Source organism: Ptychodera flava, chromosome 11, assembly GCF_041260155.1.
Source record: "Ptychodera flava strain L36383 chromosome 11, AS_Pfla_20210202, whole genome shotgun sequence".
NCBI classification, from domain to species: Eukaryota; Metazoa; Hemichordata; class Enteropneusta; family Ptychoderidae; genus Ptychodera; species Ptychodera flava.
Window position 1 is genome coordinate 24,490,094 of NC_091938.1, and position 21,446 is coordinate 24,511,539.

Genomic DNA, 21,446 nt, shown 5'->3' on the forward strand with positions numbered 1-21,446 from the left:
GATGTTAAGCCTTTTCTTGTTGTTTAGCGTTCATTTTCAAAGTGAAGCATGCAGGTCTTTCTTTGGCATATTGCTTCTCAGAGCTTTTATGTGCCCATTTTTTGATCCTCAGTTCATCGCCAATAAGCTTACTGGCCTTACTTTTATAGTGATTAGTAATGTTTTATGTATCAACGTCAGATTTCGACATTTGTAGATTATCAAAACGAACACCCATACATTGACACAATGCAGCTCAGTGTTTGATACACGTAGCAGACAACAACATACAATCTACGTTGTTCGTCTGCTTTCTGGTAAATATTTCGCCAATCAAAATTGCAAATAAGTCGACCATGCTTTACCTTTATTTTTTGAACATGATTTCAACATTTGTTTCTTTGTGTTTAAACTTGGGTCCGTAAGTTTCAAATCGAAACTGCTCAGAATAGAACACATAAAGTGCACCCATGGGAACCACATCGAACGATTCTGCCAATAAACGGTCTGATGTTACCAGGTTAACATCGTGTGAGCAGAAAACTGGACCACTCAAAACTTCTGTAAAACGAGAGTACTATTTCGAAGAGACTACTCACCATGTCGATTATCTGAGATACAAAGAACTTCATGGTAACTTGCGTCACGTGTGAGGCGTTGCGGACTGGTCTGACCATGGCATTGTAGTCATCCATCAAATCTCTGAGGAGACGATAGTGTGCCTTTGTACCAAATATACCTGGATGAAAACATTCATCACTTTGCTTAAAGCAAGACTGTGCTAGACTTGCTAGATTGAACTTTGTTCGCAGTTGTTTTGCCTGTCTTTTAAATATTGAAGTGAAACTGGCGATGAATATGTTTTATTCGTCTGTAACTACAGACATATTCTTTGTCTGCTAGCAATAAAGGCCGGTAACATTGTCAGGACGAATTCTTCAAAGAGGGAAGTGTTACGATAATAAAATTGTAATTTTTAAGGCAAAACTTTTGTGAACTATGTGTGTAATTTTGTTAATTTTATAACGAACATTTAACCAAGCGTGTAAGATATAAAAAGATTAGTCAATTTCACTACAGAGCTCGGTTGTTCTTTATTTAACTCAAGTATCATTACTGGTGTATCCATTAAAATACAATGCAGCTACAATGGAGTATAAGCAATGTCAACCGGAAAATGTTAGAAAGCCAGATCACCAGAAGTGTGTCAGACTCGGAGACATATATGCAGTACACGCTTTTCATTGGTGAACGTTCTCCCTTTATAATGGACTTAATTGGTTGATTTGCACACTCAAACAATGCCTGCTAATATACTTTGCATAAAGGAATACTCTGATTTCGAAATGAACAATGTGTTTCCGATAAACAATCATCGAATACAGGAGTCTATAGGAGTATTCCCTCACTTTCAAATTACAGCACTTACTATATTTTGGTAATGAGCAAGAAATCAAAACAACGTACAACACCAGTACTACCCGTGAAATGTACCAGTCCTGAAGATATTCATTCAGTCAACCTGCTTCAGCGAAACGTCAGAAGAATGGGTATCTTCAATATATAACAAGTGATATCAATATGTGAACATTTCTATTTCAATTGTCGTACAAATGCTAAAATACGTCTCATAATACTGAGGCGCCTACAAATCACTTCGTGGAATCAATGCTAATCGCTCAAGCGTCTAAGTATTATTCAGAATTTACAGGAAATACTGAATATTAGAGAAAATGTGTATCTAATGTAATTATAACTGTCGATGGCTTATTTATGACCGTGAAATAGACCATGAAATTTGCGCATGCGTTGCCTAGGTACCCGTATCGCATACTTGACCTACTTCTAGGCAGATTCATAAAGCTGTTCATTCCAGCAGCTCTACACTTACTCGCACAAACTGACCCAAACACTAGAATTTTTTCCACACTTATTAAATTCTCTTAAATGAAGAAATTGTTCGAACACCTATCCAGTGATATAAAAAGGTCCACTAGTTTGAAAACACCTTCTTGAGTCTGCCTTGATGTTATTGCTGGAGAATATACATATTTCTGGCGATCTACAAAACACCTGGTAGGTATATTACAGTCTTGTTAAAACACGGGCTTTATATCGATCATAAGTGTGATAGATAGTGATGACCGCCTCGCGTAAGACATTGCCCCAAATAGAGTAGTAATTTTTTATCATTTTCTTTGTTGAGGTAATCAAAATAGTTTACAATATCAATAGTGGGAGGGTACATACAAGTCTATTACAAAAACTACAATTCAATGATATCAATAAATGTCAGTCAAAAAGTCTCAGAGACTATGCGCATATAAGATTTTCCAACTACACGTAATAATTACACTGTATTGCGGCTCTAGGAATAAGAGTTGTTAGAATGCCACCCCATTTCTTGTTGTGTAAAGTCAATTTTTGACTGCTCTACAATATTCTACTTTCTGTATCTTTTGTGGTTATCTTTTGAAAATCGTCAGCTTTGCTCTGGACCGATTGAATGAATGGAAAAGACTTCTAGAGGAAAACAAGGAACAAACAGCAAGTAAATAGTCAATGACGGCAAGCACTAATGCAAAGAGTCAGGTATTGAGAAATGTCGCTTATTGAAGTCTACCTTGCCCAGACAACCCTCTATAACATAGATGTTTACAAATCTGTTGTGATGTTATCATCAGAATATATGAGTCCTATATGGTAAAGTAAATTTGCAGTTGTCTAAAACTAGCACCATTTTAAATCCAAATGCTATATTTCAAACTTAGAATATCGCGTTTGGCATAAAACCAACGCGAATGGCATTTTAAGCTTCGATGCACTTCGAATGGGGGTTTTGGAATAGTTGATAAACGACCAAACCCTATCACATCCATTGACATCCATAAAACTAAGGTTTACCGTTGCTTTGAGATTTGTGAACTCTGGATGATGTGTTTCTAGGGATTATGGCGTCACTACACAGACGAAAAGGCAATCATTGTATATTTGGTCACTTTTATCTCAATTTCTGAGTGTCTTGACATTCTTTCATCGTGTAAGGACTGAAAATGGTTCATGTTTTCTATTAAGTCTACCAGTACTTGCAAAATCGTTACTTTTTAACAGTGGCATTGACCCTTATTCCCAAGTCTGTGACGACTTTGCTTGATTAATTTGTCTAATCCCGCGAAACATTGTACGCATGTGTCTTGACGTGAACTATGCTACATACATACGTCTTGTGCAAGTCTGCTTTCCATATTAAGGCGGTAGAAGTCTCAAAGCGGAAAGTTTCAAACTTTTGATCAGACTGCCCTCGACAAGCCTCTTAACCCCATAATCTTCCATTAAAAGGTATGGTGAATCAGGGGGTCATCTTGTAAAATTTGGCATTCAGAAAAACAAAAGACTTAAAATTTATCGATATCTGGAATTCAAAATGGTCACTAACACGATACCCTGTGTTAACTCCACGAGGAAAAAATAGTTCTCGTTTTTCATAAAGACCAGGGTGACTTTAGTATACCACAAGATTAAAACTTAGTTCAAACAAGCAGAGGACCAGAAAAATAAATGGTAACTAGGCACCATGCGCCTCGTGGACAGATTTTTAAAATTTTAACCGAAAAATCACCCCCTTGTCCAAACCTTGTGTCGGCTGATGTTGATTCTTTCAACGAAACTGAATTTGTGCCTTCGTGGTTTTAAGAAAATGTAAAATTCAAATTGTTTGTCAAGGAATAAATTGACATGGCGGCCATTTTGAATTTCAAGAACTGGTATATTTGCCGCGGTGTACTGCTCTTTTACAAAACTGTGAACTATAAACCCCTGATTTTTATTCCTGAGTATGAAAGAGCTAGAAAGATTTAAAGTCTTGCCTTTAATCAAATGTTGAAATCTGGTTTTTTTCCAGAATACCGCGAGTCAAAACCAAGGCGGAATCGTACAGGGACAATAGCCATTTGGCTCTCTCAAATGTCAAACCTTTTTGTATCGCTCTCCTTTTACTGTTGTGGGATTTTTATACGCCCTCAAGTTTACGACAACGTGTGATTCAGTCTGACATTCGTTTCCTTACATTTACGAGCTGAAATTTAGGACATTTAAGACGCGTAGGATTCCGTCAAAATGTATTTATTCACACCATGTTGTGTATTGGAGCCCATGATGTTTCCAACAGGTAGCGGAAGGGGGACTGTTATCTTTAATATGAAATTTTCACTCTGCTGGTCAGTTTTTATACCTGAGGAAGAATACTGCGATTATATTCTTGTATTCCGAGGCCAAGATGAGGGAAACAGACGAAAAACGTCAGGATGAATCTAACGTGATGGATGCAGTGCCATTGAGAAGGCAAAGAAGCCGCACTGTCCTTAATAGCTCCACGTATTTCTGATTGGGTACATGGCATTCAGGAACAGCCGTAGCAGGGCCATTAACAGGCCAGCAGGCAAGACAAGAAGAAATTCATGATAACAAATGGATATGCTTCAAAATAATTGAGAGTTGAAAAGCACGGAAAAAATGTTTTCCTTTTGAAAGCATTTCAATGCGAGAAACTCCGTTTCATAAAGTGCATTCCTTTGAGATCTACCCTGACAATTTCAAAATCATTTCTACTGCTAGCTCGCTCTTCAGATCAGCTACGTACGCTAACTCAACTCACTCGCTTTGCACACAGCTTTGAATCCTGGGATGTCGCCAGCTAATTAATGCAATCTGAAAAAATATGTTCCTTAGCTCTGCTACAGACAATCATGTTCAATTAATTAAAGAATGATTAGATACTCATTATTCTCCATTGCTATTCTTTACCCTCTATACAGTGTAATGCACCTTTGCAGTTCTCATACCTTTCCGAGGTGTATATAAAGTCCGGATTTAAATTCACAGGTGAGGTAATTTACAACTGATTTTCCAGTTTTCGCAAAAAGTATTTCTATTCCTCCAAACTAAAAATCACTGCGTCATTTTCGCATTTGTACTTTACAGGGGTTTGCATATCGTTAACAAGTTCGATTTGTATGTGCATGCACTTTTTCTCGTACACGCTCAATAGCTTTCAGTACATGTCGACGAATTATCCCCATGTGTGTATGTGTAAATCTAACAGCAATCATGTGGGTCAAACCACCAGACAATTTATCATACGCTGTTAGGGAAGATTATACACTATCAGGTTGCTGGAATGTCAGAGAACACTGATAAATTATCACAATGTACACATACTGTTCGACGAGCAATGCTTCATTAGCTTCGTTTCTATTCACATGGGAAAGTGGTACATAGGAACAAACATGGCTTGTAAACATTGGGATTTCCAGTCAGCTATATTCTGCACGAATCACAACTTTCGCTGTGACATAAATTCAAACAAAACATGGGGGCTAACCCGGAACAAGCAATTTGATTACATCGAAAGTCAGGCATCATAGAGCGATTTCCCTGTAGTAGATTCTGGGGTCAACTCTCCCGTGATTTTTTTTAAAGCAAATATTGTTCAGGTAATCAGCCTTCGCGCAATTCCCGAAGCGTCTTGTCCATTCCGATCACGGTATCATAGCAATTACTCTAGTGGGCTATACGGTTTCGCCGTAGATTGGCTTGTCTGTAAGGGAAACTATCACGGTACTTAAAGAGAATCTTGAGACGCTGCTGTGAAACAGATTCCTCCCGATCTGAGATGACTAATCAACAAATTGATCCACAGTGGGGTTAAATTGAGATCACAAAAATGACATTGTAAGTAGCTGTTTACAAGTAATATCGAAGTCCTTGAAACATTATACTACTTGTGTATAGTGCATTCTTCTAAAACGTCCAAGATTACAGAAAGTTTTCACGGTATCCAAGGCGTTTTATATCAACAAGCATGCATAGAGACCTACATACACTCTTTGATTAGGGAATATTAGAGTCATTACGCATGTGTCGGAAGTGGTACTATTGTACTCACATGACGTTAACATAACCTTGACATCGTCGGTGGATCATGAAGTAACCACATCTCAGTTTGATTAAATTCTTGGCATTCAATATGTTAGCTAAATAGAACGGTTGCAAATTGGAAAGATAGCAATGGTTTAGAGTTTGTGGCAGTGATAATTGAGTGTCCAGCATTGGATGCCCACAAACACGTCCACACGAGTAATAGGTGTATCTCCATGCTTCGTAGCCAACGCTTGGTTCAATGCACCGCCTCGTTAAGTACATTGGCACTGCGTACTTACGAACAGTCTGCCGTGGTAATACTGTTTCCTGGCGATTTCATCTCACGTCTTGTGTAAATTAGAGTGCTAAGGCACTCATTGCATGTTCCTAATTTAACATACATCGCCATTCTGCACATGCCCGAGTCCATGCGGAAATTAAAAACTTTAATGAATGCTGGAAATAAGTCTCGGAGGTGTAATTAAACCAAAATCAGATTGCAAATTGTCAAGCGACGCATAAGTTCAAGACGTCGGTGAAGTTAACACCAAAGAGGGTGGATAAATAAATCTATATGTATAAAAGAATCCACAGATCATTCTTTCAAATTATTCCTGGTAACAATATCCATAGTGCATTGAACTCACGTAGCAAATTCTCTGAGTGTCTTGAAGATTAAATTTATGTATTCATCAGCTTTCATAGTTGCTTGTTGTCCGTCTCTCCTTTGACGTATGTATGTATGTATGTATGTATGTATGTATGTATGTATGTATGTATGTATGTATGTATGTATGTATGTATGTATGTATGTATGTATGTATGTATGTATGTATGTATGTATGTATGTATGTATGTATGTATGTATGTATGTATGTATGTATGTATGTATGTATGTATCTATGTATCTATGTATCTATGTATCTATCTATCTATGTATCTATGTATCGATGTATCTATGTAAACATTACATGTATGTAAACACTGTATTATGTTTACATTGCACTTATGCATACAGATACGTGTGTTTTACAAATCTGTGTCAATGTATGTATGTATCTATGTAGGCGTAATATATATGTATTTATCTGTGAATCAACCCGTGCCAATCTACATTTTTCATTTGTCAGTATCGCCTGTATCTATCTACCCTATATTTATTTATGTATCTGATTCAATATTTATTTGTCTTGTGCCCGCACATTGTCGTTTCGGTGCATCGGTTCACTCATCTCAGCATTTTTCAATTCTCCACTGATTTGTATATTTATATGACTAGTATGGATTAATTGATATCTGCCATGGTTTGCTCAGGCAATTTAGATATGGGTCTCATATAGTATAGAAACACGCACAGTAAAAACATATGCACGTTTACTTACATTCAACGTGAGAGAGCAAACATTATTTCGTGCATTTGACGATACCTTTCTGTTAAATCGTTCAATATCTTTAAATTTAAGAATATGACAATGAAACCCCCATTAATGGATTGTCGACTTATGTGACGTGTCTTATACGCCTTCCTGTACGAAAATCTTTGTATAGCAAACCTCCTGTATTGTTTACAATATTACAATGTGCTTTTCCCGGAATGTAGCAAACTGAAAGACCACGGGTGACTGCACTGGGTCGCTTCCTGCTTGCTGAATAAACCACAGCTTAGGGAGCCATTTATAGTGACTGTATACACATGTACCTCATAGGTTAGTGTTGTCGGATTGCACTTATACTCAACATGGGGCCCTGTAATCAGTCCTGCTCCGAATATGAACTTTGCTGGAAAGGCAGCAATGATTTCAAGCTCATTGCCGATATTTTTTTCTTGCATTTGGTGCGCCTGCGTATAACCTACACTTGCAATGCAGTGCAAATACCGCAACACTGTTATGACATTTATCTATGTTAATCAGTACGTGCAAAATTTATGATCGGGAAATTTGATATTTCCAGCCGCGAGGTTTAGGTGAGGGTAGTGTTGGATACATTGCTCTCCAAGGTCGCCTGGATGTAAGCTAACACTATGATGAGCAATCCGTGTGGAGTCATATTAAAAGTATACGATGGGTCTAAGACAGGTCTATAGGAGTCATTAAAAGAAATTCAAAGAGTGGGAAGAGTATGTAAATGCACGCATTTTGACGTACATACTCTTTGTTCTATAAAATAACCACGAGTGTGGCCATAACGTTTGAGGAGACGCGATCAGAAACTGCGTGTTCTCCGACATTGACGTCACACGTTGCAATGATAGCATACAGAACGAAGTACGCATAGTAGTAAGGTTTGATATAATTTGCAGATTTATATTCCGGAATTGGTTCTATTCGTATGTGAAACTTATCTTGCAGTTATTTGCCACACAAAATAATTTTAACTATTGTCATTGGCTTTACGTCTGAGCAATGTACAGTAAACACGATCCCGAATCAGGATATATAAAAAGAATATGTTCTTTTTACACAATTGCCATGTAGCATTTTTGAACGAAGCTGTGTATCGATATATATATATATATATATATATATATATATATATATATATATATATATATATATATATATATATATATATATATATATGCTTATATTTGATCCATTGTAAGCGACAAGTGGTAGTAGTTGTACATTTAGTTCATCCGACGTTAATTATCGGACGTGAAAATGGCTTATGAAAAGAACCATTCATTTGTGTTAAATATATCCTTGAAGTTGATGTATGTGTATTGAGCATTCTTTAAAACGATGACGCAATGATGCTTGTACACAGAATAATTTTATGGCGCGTTGTTGTCAGGGTCGATCGTTTTGCTCTGACCTCCCATCGCTAACACGTGTCTTTTGTATCGTACAAGGTCGTGTGCGTGTCCCTTCATTGTCCTTGTCATCAGGAATGAAAAATCGTTTTCTTTTTTTTTAGTTTGTCCCTGTCTCTGAGTATCCTATTCTGCTATTGTCTGCCTGTCGATCTCTCGCTACGCATTTCTATAAAAATCGCGCATCTGCCTCCTTTATACAAAAGAATCGTGTTTATCGACCATTCTTCCAGCTACTCACAAAAAATCATCGGTTATCGATAACATCATATTCCCATCGACGGTGGATTCCCATGTCAATTGTTTTTACTGTACTAAAGAAACTGCCAAGCAGGTTGTGTTATCACTTCAGGTAATCGATCTCATTGGCGACACTGATCGATGTATTGAAAATAATCGCCATTTTCCTATGACAATAGGAAAAATTATATGTAAAAATTGTATTGCACTGAAGGTAGTATCCGCCTGGGAGCGAAAGACAAACTTTTGCTCAAACTCGCCTCAAAGAAACTTTCAATCGTTCTCTTTCAAAATCAAAAATAAGAACAGGGCTCATTGTGCGAATTTTGCAGACAAAATTGCCTTATTGTTTACAGATATTTGACTACATTTAAAATGGCCGATATCCCTTTGTTATCTCATTGCGAATAAAAATTAAGAATTTGATTTTTAAAAAAAACAAGATAATAAAGACTGTATTTTCTCCATTTCAAAATATGTCCACACAAGTTGTATATCAGAAAAGTATTGTCAAGTATTGAGAGTCCGAATATATGTCTCTTTGAGGCGCATTCTACCTTAAATATCGGAAGATGGGTTTGGACAGAGGTACTTTAATCAGTTTACTTACCATCAAAACTTGAAAATATCAAATGCAGTATAATCGCCTTCAGCACTATATGTCCATTGCGACCGGGAGCAAGAAACTTCATTTTCGGAGCCTACGGCAATACCTATCCGTTCCTGGAGATGTTCAACTCCGCTGCTTTTACCGCACTGGGACGTCCGTCAGTGCAGCTGACGTAACCGAAGCATAAGCAACACGTCACGGCCCCGACGCATTCATGAAACATAATTCGTTCATCAGCAGGTGCAATAAGTACGTCACTCGACGGGATCTGTCGCCGGTAGTCACGGTTTACGCGTAAGTCCCTAATACCGTGTTTCAGTTTCTCGCATGTGACATGAATTTATAGGCTGGAACAAGGCCCCATTGCCTCGCCCGAGCTGCAAAAATCAATCGAACGCTTATCGTAAACACACATTCGGCCCCAAAGTCGTTTTTCTTTTCCCGTGAGACGAGGTAAAGGCCAGCGGTAATTAACTGTAAGCGCGGTACAAGTCGATCACGTACAGTTGATTTGCAAGAGAGGAACCTTGGGATAATGACTCTTTTTCGGAACCATCAACACCGGCGCACGATGCCGTGCTACCTTTACGCGCGGAACTGCCGCCGAGTGGGTGAAGCAAATATTGCGAGTGGCAGGCTGGCGTTGTGTCTGTTCAAGCGCATCATTAGCATAACGCGAAGTCGGAGTTTCTTAATGTAGACGACTCATAATCATATTAAAATCATTGAGGACGGGACATGACCCCAGCAGTTCGCATCCTTGTTCCCGACATTCGTCACACAGATGTCCTTCCGATCTTTTATAGGACTGCATAATGCATGAAAAACAAAATGACACTCGGTGTCATTTGAATCGCATAACATGTCACTTTATCGATGTTCACACGAACACTTCCCCGCGACGGCCATTTATGAATTCAAACAACCTGACAAATGGCTTGATGAAGTCTGGACAAAACCAGAGGAAGTTGCCTGGGTCTTTCTATAAAGGCAATCGCTCGTAATTAAAGCGACTAGCAGCGGATGTAAGCAACATTTAATATCGCATACGTCAGCCGATTTTGTGGAACAGAATGCATATAATTGGGTGATTGCAAAGGTGAAACTTTCCGAGTGAGAATTCAGTGTTAACGTTTGATGCTAGCCCCGGCCGGGACTTTCAAGCTATGAGTTCACGTCTCATCTTAAGGCAATGCAATCAGTTGTTAACGTATAGTAGTTGACGGCATATGCCGAAACCGTTAACTTAATCCCTCCGAGAACCGCTGTAAAAGCCGAAACCGTTATGGCCGCTTCAATCTTGTCACCCGTAAAACTTTATGGTGTAATAACAACTCCCTCGTAGATTACCACGTGTAGAATCGCCACAAATCTTCACACAGGAATCAACGCAGGTGGCCACAATTTACAAGTGTATCGTCGTCAAATCTTCTTTTATATATGCAAAAATGAATAATTAAAATATTCAATGATAAAAGTAACTGCCCGCTATCGTGTAACAAAGGCGCTAATGAACAGGCAGCAATAACGTTTTCAAGGACGCCTACGAAAATATAATAATTACATACGACATAGAGTCTGAACAGAAATAGATAAACACTTCTGTTCACACGAATGCTTGCGAAGCGTGGCTATCAATCTGGCAAGTAAAAATCCTAACTTAGAAAACGGAAATAATAAGGCTACGGTATAACTCACCATGTTAAACGGTAAATTGAGCTTATTGAAGGGGTTAAATTATATTGCGTCCGTCTAGTATATCGTCCACATTAATTGAACAAATGTAAATAAGATTGCATCTGCCCTGAAATTTGCATTCATTAGGAAATTGTTTGGCCGTAAAGCAGAAGTTCAAAGTGGATGTATATTTTCTCATAGTCTGGCAGAGACCCTGCGATTCGCGTTCTTCCCTGTTGGAACACGCGCGCGCCCTTCAGAGACGCGACGCGAATCCCAGGGTCTGGACGTTCTTGCAAGCGACCGGTCGGATTTCTGCCTGATCCGGGTACTTTATAGAACAACACACATCCGTTAATCAAAACAAAAATGACAAGTAGCATAGCAAAATAAAATGAAAAGTGAAAAATAAAAACATACCACGTATATAGGTCTACCGGCTACTAGTATATATTCTCTCCGCCCAGTTAGATAGGTTTTTCTTTTGACGTCACTACCCTTATGAATATTCATATACTTGCAAGAACCGACAGTCGCTGTGTCTGGCAGCGCGTGCTCACAGCTGCACAGCCTTCGAACGCAGGCCCATCGCGGCGCGCACAAAACAAGGCACAGCGACTGTGGAGAGTGTAATTTTCTCACGTTACCAAGTGTTCGATAAAGATGAAGCAAAACCACACGGGCACAAAATATTGCTATGAGGGTATTGCTTAACCTTTCACCCTTACCCTGAGCTTGTCACTGCGACAGCCACACGACAAGACGCACGTACTGGCTATCAGGAATTCCAAGGATCATTCATCTAATTCACATGATATCCAAATTCAGAATATGTAAATATCCCGATTTATATATCCAATATTAAATAGTATGGACAGAGAGTAGTGTAAAGTAATTTTTCAGATTAAATTGATTAAATGCGTTTGCTTTGGAATAGTCGCTTTGGAATTTTTTGTGAAAGATTCCAATACAGGAAACGTCTTCAATATCAATAATACCGATATAAAACATAAAAGATGAAAAACGACTCATTTATAAAATTGTTATGCTAGACTTTTCATAAAAATGACGTTGAATTCAGTTTTTTTTTTTATAAATAGAATGTAGTTTTAGATTTTAATTGAAACTAACAATAGAAATTGGCTAAGCTGGTGACACAACATGTAAAATTGTACCCTTCTCAACGGAGTATTATAACAAGGAGACTGTATACCTACTGCTTTTAAACAGTTTTGTTGGGAAACACATACCACACATGTGATACATGTAAAGAATATCATGCTTTCAAGCGGGATGCTGCGGTTGTATAGTTGCTAAGATATGAGAAGCTTGAAATTGTGAAAAAAAAATTTGGGGAAAGAAAATTGATTTTAGAATGTGGAATGGCAGTAGGATGAGTTACGGAAGAAAAATGCCATTGAACATCTATCAAATCTTTAAGTTATGATTTTGATCGGATAATGAACATTTTATGAATATAATATCGGTAATTTTATTTTTAATAGTATCTGTATATCGACAAATTCGGTTGAGTTGTTAGCTTTTACAGGGAGACCAAGTACTACATATCAAGGTGATCCTAAGATTTGTTTTAAAATGTTTGATCGACAGAAATGTTTTGATATAAATTTGAAAATCTTTGTATATTAAGGAAATAATAAAGTGAGTTGACTGAAGAACAAGGATGCATGAACACCATTCGTTGGCACTGAGTTATTATTATTTGATATATTACGGGGCAACGGAAAAGGTGACCCAAGTGTGTCAACAGTGCCATGGAGCTCAACGTACTGTACTGTACATAGCTTGTGGCGTTAAGGATCGTTTCCTTGACTTGTGAGAAATATTGTAGTACGATTTTTACCCAAGTTTTTTTTTCTTCTCCATGTAGCTACTGTGAGCGTGTATGCACGATGTGCATTTGCCTGATATGGCCATGCATCATAAATTGTACATCAAACAGTTGGTCAATCAATCAATCAATCGATCGATGGATATATAAATCAATATTTAACAAAATTGCACAAAAAATGCATTTGATTCTCGTAATATCATCTACGAGCTATTATTTTTATTTATTATTCATTTATTTGTTTGTTTCTTTGATTCTTTGTTTTCTTTCTTTGTTTATATATTGGTGCCAGTGCTACTATCTTTCCTGTAGTCAAAAACATGTAACTATGTTTTCGTTTTTGTAACTTCAGTTCTGAAAACCTTATCAGCAGGATGCATCGGCAAACTTTTATTAAAAGTATCTTCCCTCTACTATGATTACGTATTTCCGGTTTTCCCAGCGTGTGAGATGCCATCGGACGATGGTCACAACTGATTGCTGTGGAAAGTCTTGTACCTCTTTACGGTACTTTGACGTTGAGATGAATTCGGTTCTACTTCGTGCTTGACGAGGTTTTATAACGGAACATGAACGATTAGATAGGGAAGATTGTATCAAAGAATAAACAAATAAAAAGAAATCAAGAAGATGATAAATAGTCAACATTTTCCGCGTGGGGGGGTTTACACACACTGCACTTTACTCAACGCTGCTGTCATCTAAGCCATGCACGGGTCTAGAAAGTTGCCAGGGAGTTCGTGGCTATTTCAACATTCACAATATCAATCAGCGAAATAAAATTTCATTGCACTTCCTCGGGGAATCGGCATATTGTTAGCCTATACACGTCAAGGAACGGATCAGAAAGGACCCTAACGTTTCTCTTAATTAACTTCCCAGAAGAAGCAATTAAAATGTGTTCACCGTCGGTTACGATGACAGCCTATCAATGCCTTGTGATACTCGTGAAAGACGCCCACTTCATCATCATTCAAAGTAACATTATTAAAAACACTGACAGTTATCCTTGCCGTTTAACATTCTATGACCGTGTCACTTCTGCCCAAAGCATATTGACAGTATAAATGTGAGAATCAAAGATTTTTTTCTCAACACTCGTTTCCCGCTTGGTACTTACGTGTTGATAAATCCTGTACGTGTATTTTGGAACTGATCTAAATCGTGTAATTCTGCCATGAGCGACGGTAATCTGCTTTGTACATCTGCGTCGTAAAACGTCTCTCCTTATCTGAACTTCTGACTCGGGCACACACCCTTCTCAATACTGAACAAGGGATCGCAGCATTTGTCAGTCTCAAGGAGTTACGCACCTATGACCCAAGCAGCGCCAATGACAAGATGCATTATGATTTTGACTAAGAAAGTACCATTTTGACACGATTTGATGGTCTAACGTGGTCATTCGCTCAGTGGTGCGTCCACGTGCGTTGTAACCCGATGAGGAATTAAACGAACGGAGAAGAGAATTGCACTGATAGGCAGACAACCCTTGACCTATAAACTGATCGAAGCATATGTGTATGTGACGTGATTTAGTGGCAGTCAGCTTACTGAACAAATACAGCGTAGAGTATGTACACTGTAGCATCCAATAGCGCTGAGCTCAACCCCTTTTCAACTCAATGTAAAACTATACCAGTCCTGAAGAATCACTTTTCAAAACTTTATCAGAGCCATCAATCGCAGACAGATCCGATAGTTATCGGCACGGTAATCCATGTAAGAAAGACCTGAGTACGAGCGGATGGACATACATACATACATACATACATACATACATACATACATACATACATACATACATACATACATACATACATACATACATACATACATACATACATACATACATACATACAGACAGACAGACAGACAGACAGACAGACAGACAGACAGACAGACAGAAAGATGTCATAAACACGTACGCAAAAGTCACTAAGGTCTGTAAGGCTAAATGACACGAGATTTTGCCCGCAATCAACACTACCGCTTAAGTAAATATCTCTGGATGCTGCCAGTGTGAAATTTTCATCCATTAAAGCTCTAATGAACTGAAAGGTATTCTCGCCGGCGGGCTAATTCTAATCATTGGTGTTTTTACCCGTTAGCGACCCATAAACCATGCCGTTTTCTTCTCCAAATGCCGGCAGTCGTTCGTCAATAAAACGTCAACTATATGAGAGTTCTTCCTTTTAAAAGAGATTCATAGGGTTGGATTTTCCATTGTTCCTGTAATTCTGTGCTTTTTGAGATTTAAAGATTAAGTGGTGTAACAAACCTATAAATTAATTAATCGAATTTACTGTGACACCGCCTGTCATGTTTAGTTTCCAACTGGCTTTACTCAATTCAACCGAAGTCGAGAGTATGCGTCACGATTGTTTTTACGACTCGACCCAGGTGGTGCCCGCAGAGCGAGGCCATTTTACGAAACGAGGAGACTTGCGTCGTTACATAAGTGTACGGGCTAGGTTCACATGTTTTTGAGAAGGATTTCTAAAAGAGTTTTGGATTCTTGTAGGACGCTTCCTGAGAAATCGTGTATAGAAAACAACAACATGCAGTGTTTTTCGTTTCGAACTTGTTACTGGTGTATCTCGCATATAGGTTAATGCACCTAGCGGCCGTAGACACGACTAAAATTACTAATTAAAACGTCAAGATCTTAATAATGAGTCAATTTGCATACGAACTGGACACACACCATATTGGCGACAAATGCACAAAAAACGCTAATAACCGTTTACGAGGATGTTTGCGTAGTTTGGACGCAACATATGGTTGAATGATATTAAAATAAATGGAAATACTTAACACTTAATGAAGGAACATGAGAATTTCGTGTGATGGGTTTGCAACGTGTCACAGTGAGTTTTAAATGTTATTTCTGACATGTAAATTGAATACCAAGATCTGTATTGATGTTTGTGATCGGATTTTTTGTTTTGTCTTTATTTATATCTATTATGTGATTGAAACCACACCTTAAACCCTTTGAGCGCCAAAGTCAATTTTTGTTGCCTTTATAAAATGTGGCACTGCCCATTCAATTTTTTTTCAAATTTTGCAATTTTTTTCAAAATTTTGATGAAAAACTGTACCCGATGAAATTTGATGTCGATTTGGTCCAAAATTATCTAAAAACTTACAGACAAATTCATAAAAATTGTTAAAATGTTGCACTAAAATTTTGGTGGGAAAAATTCCAACACTCAAAGGGTTAATGTGTTGTGTGGGAAAAAAGAATATTTTGATAGTATCAGTCGGAGGAGCACGAGCACGAGCATGGGAGAATGAGGGCCACGCTACCTCTATCCCCGACAACATCACAGTGTAATTTCTACACGCTATGAAATAAAACGGTGTCAACTTTGAAGACTGAGAGCCTCTTATCCGTCCACGAATTCCAACGAACTCTCGCATAGCAATATCCTGATGGAAGACAACGGAGAAACTCGAAAAATAATATTTTTCCAAAGAGGCTTCAAGCATTGAGGTCAAACCTGCCTAACACAGTAACTGAAAAAGGCGCTTATAAAATGTTTCCATTAAGATAGTTCGCGCCTCCAAACTGAAAATTTTAAAAATTGACATTTAGCAAAAATTTTTCTCAGTGAAATTTCAAACAATTGCCTTTCGAAATCAAGAGTAAAAATCGGGAGTCACACTGCAGAAACATGCAGTGTGTCTTGTTTCCCGTTATTAACCACTTGAAACTTTGCCGCCATCCCTGTGTTAACCAATTGGTTGGGGGCTCAGGATTTTCCGTTCACACAAAAATAAGCGGGAACTTTCTTTACTCAATGAGATTCAAAATGAGACCCCGCAAGTGGTAGGCCAAAATTTTATTGTAAAAGTTTGAGAGTCCGAATAACTTTCTGCAAGGCGGCACATTTTACCTTAACAGCGCTAACGATAGGATTTGCAAGGTGCAAGCGTTTCAAGGTGTAGCGTTTCCAAGGTGTGTCTACTATCGGCAAGATAGCTGATCAAACTGGTGATCAGTGTCCTGGTTTAAAACCTTGATTTACATCACCTCTGAAAGTTTCCACGACTGGTACATTGAGCTCTTCAAAAGATCGCGGTTTACTCCAGTACTGGGAAGTCGATAACATCGAAAGACAGTCTGATGGCGACTGCTGATATGCACATTAGGCGCAAAAAAACACCCAGACAAGGTGTAGCCGTGACGTCATTTTCACAGCCATCTACGGAAATCGCTTGCCAGCGAGACAGCTTGCATATGTTCACTTCAATCGAAAGGCTCTGTGTTAAATATCTGATCTTTCTGATATAAACAAACAAGCCGTGGACAAAGTACAAACCCTGTCAATTTATGCACTCCCATTGAAGTTGCGTACAATTGGAAACTCCCTTTACATATATAGTGGAGCAATAATCATGATTCCCTTAACTTTATAAGGCGGCAGCTGAGAAGTTGTAACTTGTGAGAGGGTGGAATCGACATATTAAAATTATACCTCTGACTAGTCAGATGTATTTTTGAGATAGGTGCTCTTCCTTTGGCCAACCTTCGCACACATATGCGAAGCAAACGGGTGATGTCTTGCGCTATAAATGGCGTTTATGATTACCGTTTTTGCACCACTGAAAAGTTCACTATCACCGTAAACAAAAACTATAAATTGTAAAATGAAAGGAATGGAGCACAGATATTAGGCAAAGCGACAGATAAAAAACTAAAACCCAGAAAAAAGAATGTATGAGAAATGTATCTGACTACCAAGCTACTTTTGTTTATTCTGGTACATGAAGCGGTCTTTTGTTAAGGTTACTATTGACAAGTATAAATGTTCATTTTGCTAAGTCTTTGATCTTCTGTTCACTATCATGCTTGTTTATTTTTCACCCTATGAAAGCATAGACAGAAGAAGGGGGAAAACTGTCTATGATAAAAGCGATGTCTTCATAAGCTATGTCTTTGCTGACTTTACAGTAGGAAAAGAGCTCCGGGGGTTTTGTTAGAGCTACTATAGATCGGGTGATACGTGTACTGTGTGGCCAGGAATATCAAGGAATATTATCCCTTTTACATTATAAAAGTGAACATTTGGAAATCTTCGAAATAAGACTAGCATTACTCCTTGTCACTGAAGAGCATGTAAATACTGTAGTACATCAATTCTACCGAGGGAAAATGTACACAGACCTTAGTACGTATAGCACAAGGAAAGGACAAGCTTGCGGTTTTGCTAAACTTTTATCGTAGGTTTCTCTTCTTTCTGACTTCTTAGAATACAAACGCCACCGGTCTATAACGGTGCTATCTTTCTGCATGTCAAGCTAGTCTTAATATTCTACGTGTACATCCGTTCAATTTACGACCATTTAGCCGTTGTGTTGTCTCACGTCCACAAGCGAGAATGGATGGAATTAAGATGGAAGAGGGCACAGATTTGATTGAAGAGTGTGGAGTTCATGATAACAGCTGAGTTAGCGTTGCGTGTAGCGAAGAACGATTAGGGCTTGGATTCATGCCTGAACTGTACCCGTTCCGATAACTGCTGTGCGCGCCAAAACAGGGGGCCAAGCAAACATCACGCTTGAATTATACGTTTTTAATCTTTTTCATGGACTAAAAAAGTCACACCTGAATTCGTGTGTAGACCTTATTTTGGTTCGTCACTCCGCATTTTACAGTCACCGGCTGATCGGTTTCAGATATTGGACTCAGAGTCGCGTTGGACATGTGCCCACAACACTTGTCACATACCGTTTCTGTAACGTTTTCGAAGCCAAAGCAAGCAATTGATTAAACGCTTACAAATGAAAGCGCTACGGGTGAATGCCACGCCGGTTCGCCACAAAGCACTCCTTGGAGAAATCAAAAGTAACAAAAGTCCGCCTTGAAAAAAGTGGCGGCGTTTCATTTATTTCAATTAGGGACTGTCGTTGTTCTGTTTGGTACCAGAATTGGTTTTAGATTTCAAAGTGGGTTATTATTGCGAAAGGTCCCAGACTGCTAACCAATTATGCGGTTACCATGCGGCGAGAAAAACACGCCAGCATTATTGATAGCAAAGCGTATTAAGTGGTTGAGTATAAGAAAATTACATGCTGAATGAAGTTTTGCATTCAGTTTATATATCATACTGTAAAAGAACATGGGCTTTAATATTACCAGACTTTGAGATCATTCGCTGCAGCTAAGATACTTGCATTGTGTACACATGTATTTCTATTGTAGACCCTGAACGAGAAATTATTTGGTAGTGAAAGAGAGATGGTAGGACCTGAACGGTTAATTCTGTACTGAACAATCAAGAATTGTATGATTTTCCCAGACAAAAGAATCGCTATTCTTTATTTTCGCTGTTCTCAAGGGTTTTGCATCATACCTAGAGCACATTATATTTGACTCGAAAAATGCTATATTTCTGCCTTTGTGCTGTGTTTATATTTGATGTTCATGAATGTTGGGTTCGCGCACTTTTCTCCTTCGATATTTAATGCGACGTATTAATATTTCATAGCAAACACAAGGTCTCCATCTAGGGTTCTACGGTCCAATTAAATGCCCATCCAACTGTACTGTCGACAATTATTCTTTGTAACGAGTCATTAGATAAATGCACAGTGTATAATAGAGAGAAAATATCTGTCAACAACATCTTTCTCCTGGGTAAAACATTCATTTTATGACTTCGATTGTCTGACTGATCAGCTAGCCCTTGTTCAGTTTGTTTGTTTTTTTATTTGTTTGTTGCCTTTTCAATTTCATTAAAATAAACAAGTCAGCTTGCTTCTAACGATTAAAGTACGAAGTGAATGCATAGAACAACAACATACAGCTATACATTATAGGAGGATAAACTTATGTCATTAAACAAGAGCCATAAAGGTGAATGTGACATATCTTTTAGTATGACTCATTCATACATCGCTGCGTTACAAGGGGATACGCAACCTCCTGGTAAAACACTATACACCCGAAACACACTGGGTCCAATTTCATTATGAAAAAAATGGCGTTTTCTAAGGGGGCCTTCTATAGTTTTTGAAGTAACTGGACCCCCTAGGACTACGTCAATCTTTAAATTTGTTTGATTTGGGTCCAGTTTTGTTCAGTCTTGCCTACAATACATTGTACAACCCCTGCCTTATGTCAGATGACATTCTTTCATCGGCGACGATTGTCGATTTATTAATTTATTTATCAATTTATTTATGAATTGATTCATTTTATCTATTTACTAACACTGGTAAGCTGTCTCAGTTAAGGTCAAAATTTAATCTGACAATGAAAGCTTTAGCATTCAAGAACCTATCAATAAAAAATATAGTATAATAACAAAAACTTCTTAATAATTCACTGTCATACAGCGAAAATTCCATACATGTTAAAGTGTTATTAAATGAATTTTTATTTGCAGCAGATAAAAGTTATGGCCGAATATCTTGTAATAGTTGAATATGAATCAAATTTCACTGTGGAATTATGTTACTTCAATTCAAGGGTGGAAAGCAGAGAATGGACCATTTCTACAGCAGCTGACCTGGATTAATATTTATGAACCCGGAAGGAAGAGTGACGAATATGATACATACTTGAGATCTCACTAGTAAGTTAATAACACGGTGTGCATCGAAATCGTTTGGACACCAGTGAAATGCAGTAACATAAAGAATTAAAATGGGAATAGAAACCGTTTTTATTTTGTCGAGGTTCACCAGGCCTTGCACATCCTATCAACTGAATTTACTATGCTTCCTTAATGTGCTTCCGCGATATTATGAAACAGAACTCTGTTGCATTGGGATGTTACACATGACGTTCAACTGTAAAGTGCTTGAGTAAGAGCGCCGCCATACTCGAAATCTTAAAATTCCTTTTGTTTGTTTCTGCAATGGCATTATATATTGCGCGAGTCGACGAATCTTCAATTACATTAAAATTATTTTGGAGAACACAGACGGGTTCAAATTTTTGTGGTATGAAAACTGTACTTTGAGTAATAAATATATCTTTGCTGACAGCCATCACCTAAATACAATGACTTGGTTCATCTTTAAAATCTGCTTATTGCCTTCATTACATTGGAGCTTTCAAAGTTTGGTGACAATTTTAGCTATTATTGATAATGTCTTCAACTATATGTATAAATTGTGCAAATTTAACAGTTAATGTTTGAATATTGGGATCCAAAGGGAATGTTTGTCAGAGTTTAAACCTTAGCTTGGAAACCTGCTTAATTGCTTTTTATGTCCACTATAAATCTGTTATACCAACGGCATGATGACATCCTCGTCCAATCAGCATCGCCTTGTTTATCTCAGCTGTTATCATGCAATAAACGTAAATGTACTCCTGTCTGACTCTGAATTGCTCG

General features: G+C 38.1%; 1 protein-coding gene across 1 annotated transcript in view; it reads right to left on the reverse strand.

The window, feature by feature from the left end:
- The window catches only part of LOC139143892 (neuronal acetylcholine receptor subunit alpha-10-like), a 33,022-nt gene extending 22,031 nt beyond the window's left edge, over positions 1-10,991 (reverse strand). The window contains exons 1-2 of the mRNA XM_070714485.1: positions 9,564-10,991; positions 579-718 (exon numbers count right to left, since the gene is read on the reverse strand). Of these exons, the coding sequence (XP_070570586.1) occupies positions 579-718; positions 9,564-9,645 (222 nt within the window). The 5' untranslated portion in view covers positions 9,646-10,991. The remainder of the gene's footprint in view (positions 1-578; positions 719-9,563) is intronic.
- Between the last annotated feature and the right edge of the window lie 10,455 nt (positions 10,992-21,446).